Here is an 8,249-nt window from a genome sequence, read left to right on the forward strand (position 1 = left end):
ACCACTGAGAGCCTCGGCATCTCTGCCGTCCGTGTCTTCACAACCAAAGGAAGTAATGGCAGAGATTCTTTGTCAACTGAAACAGCCGTGATTCAGGCCCGCCCTTCTCTCTCTGGACCTGTCGCTGTGAACTGCACGACACTCAGTGTAGGGAGTGGACGCTGTCAGTGTTGGGCCCCAGCTGGCAGGAAATCTAAGGCAAAGATCAGAGCAGACAAAGAAGGCCCCGGAACAGCAAAAATGATCTTCTGTGAGCCCATGTAACTGTAACAGCATCCACCACATAAAGGAGGCAGCAGGTGCACTGAGACCCCCGTCTGGGTGTGGTTGTAATGGAATGTTTTTCTCATGTTATGTATTTTGCCTAGTAAAACAGTTGAATCTAGCTGAGCAATGGTGGCACACGCCTTTAATCCCAGCAGAGGCAGGTGAATCTCTTGAGTTCATCAACATCCTGGTCTACAGAGTGAGTTCTAGGACAGCCAGGGCTACACAGAGAAACTCTATCTTGGAAAAAGAAAGAAAGAAATAAAAAGAAAGGAAGGAAGGAAGGAAGGAAGGAAGGAAGGAAGGAAGGAAGGAAGGAAGGAAGATCTTAATCTAACCTTGTTAATTCATGATGGGTTAAAATGAATGAGTATATAATACCTTATATTTAGATATCATAATCTTGGTACTTTTCATCTTAACCTTCACAGCACATAAGACAGACATAAGTAGCAATTTACCAAATGTGAGTATGTGAGTATACTAATTTTTTTTTTTTTTTTTTTTTTTTTACATTTCTTTTTTTTTGGTTTTTCGAGACAGGGTTTCTCTGTGTAGCTTTGCGCCTTTCCTGGGACTCACTTGGTAGTCCAGGCTGGCCTCGAACTCACAGAGATCCACCTGGCTCTGCCTCCCAAGTGCTGGGATTAAAGGCGTGCGCCACCACCGCCCGGCTTTTTTTACATTTCTAACAGGACCATTTTTACTAGGATTTCCCTAAATCTCACAATTTCTTTAAAAATTGTCAGACTCATTTTTGGGGAAAAGGGCACAACAAGAATCAGATTTTTTCAGATTACACTGGATAAGAGACTACATTATACTGTTTAATATTAAGCCTTCAGTAATAAAGTGAGTATACAAATTCAATCTGTCTGTACAGTTATCAGGTGGCTGTTCATCTCACAACATAGAAAAATCTTGCACCTCATATGGGTTCAAATTTGTTACTAGACTTCCCTTGATGTTCATTACTTAAGTGTTTCAAAAACACTTGTATGAAGTAAGTTCCCAAACCATATTATGTGTGACACTTACCATAAATTTTTAAATGTACAATAGAGCTACACTGTAGATTTATTAAGAAATTATTTCATCTCTGGTCACTCGCTTATAGCAAAAAAAAAAAAAAAAAACAACCAACATTATCATATCCTTTTAATGATGAACCTTAGTTTTGAAATTTCACTAGATCTTCAACTTTAATAAGTTCTATAATACATTTATAACAAAAACTTTCTCTTGTGTTAGTGGAAAGGTAATCTCTTCAAATGACTACAAATGCTCCAAAGGGGGTGTGCCTTTTGGTTGGCAGGCCAGTGAGAGCTTCACTATAACTTGTTAAAGTTGCGTTTGTGTGAAACCATTCCCGTTCTTGTGTAGTGTGCTGCACACGGCCACACTGCTCCACTGACTCTGAATTTCAGTTAAGCGATGGTTTTATTGTTGTTTGAGACAAGGCCTCACTATGTAGCCCAGGCTGACCTCAAACTCCAATGCCTCTGTCTCATCTCCAGAGTGCTGGGATTGCAGTAAGCATCATCATGAGCTGCTGGCAGCACTGACTCTATCTTTCAATTTTCTTTATGTTTACTTATGTGTATTGTGGGGAAGAGAGGATATGTGCATGTGAGTGTGGGTGCCTGAGGACTCTCCAGAGCTGGCACTACAGGGGTTTGGAATTGTGAGTCATATGATGTGGGTGCTGGGAATTGAACTCAGGTCCCCTGGGAGAGCAGTTCTTACTCTTAACTACTGAACCATCTCTCCAGACCAACAATAACTTTTTCAAAGAGGTGTACTGTGTGCATTGTTGTGTGCATTGCTGTGTGCATTGCTGCGTGCATTGCTGCGCACATTGCTGTGCACATTGCTGCGCACATTGCTGCGTGCATTGCTGTGACTGCTGCTGCGTCTGACAGGCAACAAGTAATAGTTGAACAATTATTTAAGGCTCATCCTTGACTTTTTTTTTTTTTTTTAAGCTGAGGACCAAACCCAGGGCCTTGTGCCTGCTAGGCAAGCGCTCTGCCACTGAGCTAAATCCCCAAACCCAGCTTCTTTTTCTTCTGAGGGGCTTTTCAGTTAACATGCAAAGTGACGGGTTTTATTATGGAATTTTCATGCATATTTTGTTGTCCCTGTTCCTCTCCCCCTCCCCCCCAAGCCCTGCCTGGTCCTGCTGTCCCCCTCCCCATTCCTCCCGTCCCTCTCTTGCTTTCGTGTCACCTGCATCCACAATCTTTTCTCTCTTCCCATCACTCCTGCCCCCCTCATGGTCTCTTCAAAGTGACTTCCACGGGACCGATAGTGTTTCTTTAGCTGCAATGATCTTTTATATACACGCTTTCTCAGGAGCCCTACAGACAAAGTCTACATTTGGTAATTTAACAGTACAACCACGCTGAGATTGGTGTTACCTACCAGTGCAAGTGATGAATTGATGAACTATGGCTTTTGTTGATGCTTCAAGGAGATGGCGTGATAATATTGAGGTGAACACAATAACTGAGTAATATCAGGAAATTACTACAGAAATGGTTATATCTTTACTGATTAAAAAGTTCTTTCTGAATATTACAGATTTCTTGTTTTTATTTCAGGAATATTAAAGATAATAAACATACAAGAAGAAACTTTGTCATACCCGATCCCTGACATGTTGGTTTCTAACGGTATCTTTCAGAAACAAGAAGTGTGGGAAAATAAATTACCTAGAAGAGGACAAATCAGTGAACACAGTACTTGAAGGCATTAAATGACTTCTTATGTCAAGACAAAAATAGAGCTTTTGTCAGGGATATTTTTAGCCTAAAGAGTTGAATTTTAAAACAGTACAATTAGAGACATTACTAACATTTAAAAACTATATTTTATTGATGTAGACAGCAAGGCCATTACACAGAAATATCTAACAGCTCAGAAGTGTGCTGCTGTCATGGACAGGCTCTGTGGGAACTGATCTGTGTGCTGTGATCATTTTGCAAAGATCTCTAAAGAACTAGAAAGCGTAGATCCAGCCTGGGCCTGTTTGTACCACCATGTCTTACAGCCTACCTTTTAATAAACATGTTTCAGCTATAAACACACCTGAGTACCATAGGAACCTATCATCAGATACCTTGGTATGTGACATATTTTTGATAGTCATTCATTTCTAAAAATGTCACAGTTGGGTCCATGAATCGTTTGGGAACAAGTTATCTTTCCATCTGTTCTTTATTGATTTCTGACTGCATTGCTGTTAGGATGAGTTTATCTGTGTGATAATATCTGAGGACTCTTGTGAATTCTAGCGCTCCGTAGCTTAGACAAGAATGTGTGGTCCATGAACGTGCCTTTTCAAATGTTACATTCACTTGTTTCTGTGGATGTTGATTTTATAAATTAAAAATGCCTTTTTAAAGTATTCTGAATTGTTGGATACAGAGTTCCCTGGTATTTAAGTTTTTTTAGCCCAGTTTTTTTTTTATAGGCATCTTTTAAGGCAGTTATTCAATAGTGAAATATTTCATTTACTTTATATAATTTAAACAATAAAAGATAATTCTTTTTTCTTATATTTTAGCCAAATGCTCTCTAACTTAATTTTGTGTGTATATATTATACACAGGTAAATGTTCATGCTCTTGTGTGGGCAGATGTCCATAAATGTGCAGGTGTGCATGCTCATGTATGTGCATTTGTGTGGAGGTCAGAGGTCAACTTTGGGTGGCATTCCTCAGTAGCCATCTGCCTTGTTCTTTTGAAACAAGTCTCACCAGGACATGGGGTTCATCAGTTTAGTCAGGTGACTAAGCTTTCTCGCCAGTCCACACACATTTGACTCAGCATGAGTGTTTATAAGACTGCAGAAAGTGAACTGTTGCATCCATTTTCTCCTCTCCTGTGAGAAGAACAGCGGCACAGATGCCTTCCAAAGAGTTTAAACTTGACTGAAAATTTCACCTTTTGGAGTGTCTTAATTAAATATTTTACTTCGTATTCATAAATGCATATGTATGTTAGGATCTAAATTGTCTCCCCAGGCCTATGCTAAGCAAATACAAAAAGTCAAAGGTCCCTCCAGGTGCAGTTCTTCTCAAGAGGCAATATTCCTCAAACACTGCTTACATGGACCTGTAAGCCAGTCAGTCATCCAAGCCAGGAGCAGAAGGACCGGAAGGCTAGGACCTTATGCTGGGGCAGGCACTGAAAGACTGACAGCCCAGCGCAAGGCTGAAGGCAGATGCCCTGATACTCAAAGGGCCATTCGAACCACAGCTGGATCCTGGGAACATGCAGGAGCTGGAAGGAAGTAGAAAACAGACAAACAAACAAACAAAAAACAGTTACCCTGTCTGTAAAGAAATGATTTGCAAAGTTGGGGAGGCCGACACACAGCATTTCTAGGAACTTTGTCTGATGTACTGAGTAGAGTGCCCATCTCTGCTGCTCACAAATGGAGGGGGGCGGTGGGGGAGGGGTCATGGACCTGGCTTACCACTCAGGATCTTAGACTCAGGTGTATCAGGAGGAGACTGAAATATCTGGTGTCGATTTGGGGGCATAAAGAATTGCTTCATTGGTGGCTTGGGCATTTACTTTATAGCAATAACATTGAGTCTGTTATTGAGATCACCTCTCTACAAGGAACAAGCGTAGGCACTGAGTACTGCAGCAAGTCTGTAGAAACTGGATTTTCTAGGTGTTTAATGAACCTTCTTCCTTAAGCTCTGCAGACCGTGGGAGTGGGAGTGCCGTTCTCTGTTGCCCAACCTTCTCTCAAGTATTGATATAAAAAGCCACCAACCGCACTTTGTGCTACTGAACATGTTAGTCTTTTCCATCCCTGCTATGGGATGGTTGCTGCAAGTTGCAAAAATATATGAAGTAGGATTTCAGCTGATTATGACAAGCTAAGACCTGAAAGAAGCCAAGGGCCTTCCAGAGGCCAAGCCGAGACTCAAGGAGTCTTGGTGATATTGACTTTTGATTATTAGCGATGTCCTACTATGGATTTCTCATGGGCTATTGTAGCTTTTCCATTATTCTTTGAACACAATTTCCCCTCTACTAAAGGAATATTTAGATAACCTTCTGAGCAGTAATGCAGCCAGGATCCCTAATTTCAGGTCTTTCTGTAATTATTGTCATTAGCAGTATCCGGCCACGACCATCCCCAGAGGGACAAAAGTATCTTATCAGAGATACCACTGTACTTTCTTTTTTTTTTTTTTTTTTAATTTATTATATATACAGTGTTCTGCCTGCATGTATACCTGCAGGCCAGAAGAGAACACCAGATATCATTACAGATGGTTATAAACCATCATGTGGCTGCTGGGAATTGAACTCAGGACCTCTGGAAGAACAGCCAGTGGTCTTAACCGCTGAGCCATCTCTCCAGCCCCAACCTCTGTACTCTCTAAGAACGGACTTAAGCATCCAAACTACCTGTTTGAGAAGGCCTGGCGGATGTGCTAATTAAGCTTAACTTTCTCCTTTCCAAAGTCTTATCTCTAGTTTTAGATCCACCCTTAACAATTAACTCAGAACTAAAGGGTTCCTACTTACAGGTACATCTAGCTGTGATGGAAGTTGCCTAGTCAAGTTGCCTAGTGACTGAGCACACTTCCCCCCACCCTGCCAGAAACTGTGGGAGCAGAGATAGCTTGGAGGATAAGGGATAAAGGGATAAAAGGCAGTTTCATTTTCAGAGCAAGGACTAGACAGAGAAAAGAGAATGGAAGAACTAGATGGGTAAGAACTGAAGAGGAACATACTAGATGGGGAAGAACTAGATTGAAGGGCTAGAAGAGAGGACTAGAGGAACAAGATGGAAGATGAGGAAGAGCCACATGGGGAAGAACAAGATGAGAGAGAAGGAGATGGGAACAAACCAGATGGATGAGAACCTACATGAGGCAGAACTAAGATGAGAGAATTAAGATAGAACTTAGAGAGGACAGGAGATAAATGTAGAGAGAAATCAGGCAAGAAAGGAGCTATGCGTGAGAGCAGAACTGAAGCTGTGTAGATAGGATTTTTATCCCAGAGGAATAAAGTAGATGGACTCAGAGAATGGTATACATAGATTCTTTCCCTGAAAATAATTCTTGCCATTCGTAGCCTCTCTTCTGGGCCCCTGGGAAGAAGATTATTAAGGCTGGTCCTTAATAATATTTGAGAGATGGTCTTTTTGTATGCTGTGAATATGTGTTGCTACCATTGGTTAATAAAGAAGCTGCTTTGGCCTATGGCCAGGCAGGAAATCCAAGCAAAGAGACAAAGAGAAGAAAGGCGGAGTCAAGTGGACTCCACAAGCCAGCCCACCGCCCAAGGAGCAGCATGCCAACAGACTGGTAATGCCATGGCAAAGTGGCAAAGCATAGGTTAATAGAAATGGTTAATTTAAGATGAAAGAGCTAGCTAGCAAGAAGCCTGAGCCATAGACCAGTTTGTAATTAATATCAAGCCTCTGATTGGTTATTCAGGAACAGGCGGGGGTTGGGGGGATTCATTCATTTACACATCCTTGCCACAAATACCTAAGGCAATCAACTTACAACATGGTTGCTGCAGCTCATAGCTGTGGAGGTTCTTATTCATGGTTGTCTGGCACTGTTGCTTTTTGGGGGACCGTGGCAAGGCAGTGAATCACTGTGTGAGTGTATACAGAGCAGCTCATCAGCACAGGGCCAGGGAGAGAGGGAGGAAGAGAAAGGGCCCCACTGTCTCCTTTACAGGCAGGTCCTCAGTGAGGTGAAGACTTCCCACTGGGTCCCAACTCCACCACCCTCCACACACCAAGCTTGGGTCCACGCTGGCATTGGGCACAAAGGCCTCACACTCACAGAGAAGCACTAAGAGAACCGGGAACATTAGTTTTGCAGGGGTGTCTCCTCCATGAGGGAGATGAAATCAAATGCCTGCATTCCATCAGAGAGCTACGAGTGGAGGCTGCTAACGACCTGGTGACATTTTTGCTGTCTGAAGGGACAGACCTAACTGACCCTAATTCCCCAGAATGATTATTCCAGACTCTTTCCTCTTAGTGCTTTTCTCTGAGTACAAGACACTCATGCCCTCTACATCTTTCCAATTCTGTTTTTAAAGAAAAATTAGTGGCCATGATTGAGGGCATGGCAGAATGCATTGTCTCCATGTCTCTCTAGCCCTATTATAATTCTCTTATGCTTGCCTATTTTATTGAACACCTGAAAATTGAATGATTATGAGAGTTATTGTTGCCTGGAGACCCTTTTCCAAATTCTAGTGTGTTCAAATATGCCTACTATGAACTGTCTGGCATTAGAACCCCAAAATCTGATCCAGGTTGATGAAGTCAGTCTGCACCAGGTTTTCATTCTCATCTCTGTCTGTGGTTTGTTTCCCTGTATGACACCTGCAAGGATTCCCCTCACACACCTGCAACACATGGACCTTTAGGGGAACATTCCAGATTTAAGCTTTAGCAGAGTCTGAAGTACCTAGCAATGTAGTAATATTTACATATTAATAGTGATGATAAACATCTCTTCATTCTTGGGTAGAGGAGATGGAGACACGGGCTGTTAATATAGGAATGGAAAGCTGTCATGAGGTTGTGGACTAAACACCTCCCACTGTGAAGGAACTGTGAAAAGTGTGAACAGATGATGGGTGTTCAAGTCTGGGCAGCTATTTCTCCTGAGAACATGATTTTTGTTTTTCAAATATTTTAGAAATACCATTGGCATCCATTTACAGATGCTTTGTGGATTTTAGTAGACACTTCTACCATTTAATGATGAAGTCCTTTGCATGCGTTATTTTATTTTGGTGATGTTAGATTTTTCTCTATAAGCCCAAAATGGATGCTAGACATATAGCTTAAGCCAGACAGTTTTCATAGAAAAACAGAACAAGCTGAGGGGAAGTAAAATTCACAAAGCACTACCAACCCCAGGTGGTCACAGGTTTGTATAAGGGAATTCAACTCAATATATATTTCTTGGCAC

The 8,249-nt window shown here is 41.8% G+C and overlaps 1 protein-coding gene across 1 annotated transcript in view; it reads left to right on the forward strand.

Annotated features, from left to right (window-relative positions):
* The window catches only part of LOC143273119 (transmembrane protein 184C-like), a 29,004-nt gene extending 25,652 nt beyond the window's left edge, over positions 1-3,352 (forward strand). The window contains exons 10-11 of the mRNA XM_076571491.1: positions 963-1,119; positions 2,954-3,352. Coding sequence (XP_076427606.1) covers positions 963-988 — 26 coding nt within the window. The 3' untranslated portion in view covers positions 989-1,119; positions 2,954-3,352. The remainder of the gene's footprint in view (positions 1-962; positions 1,120-2,953) is intronic.
* Positions 3,353-8,249: the final 4,897 nt, after the last annotated feature.

Source organism: Peromyscus maniculatus, chromosome 5 (assembly GCF_049852395.1).
Source record: "Peromyscus maniculatus bairdii isolate BWxNUB_F1_BW_parent chromosome 5, HU_Pman_BW_mat_3.1, whole genome shotgun sequence".
NCBI classification, from domain to species: domain Eukaryota; kingdom Metazoa; phylum Chordata; class Mammalia; order Rodentia; family Cricetidae; genus Peromyscus; species Peromyscus maniculatus.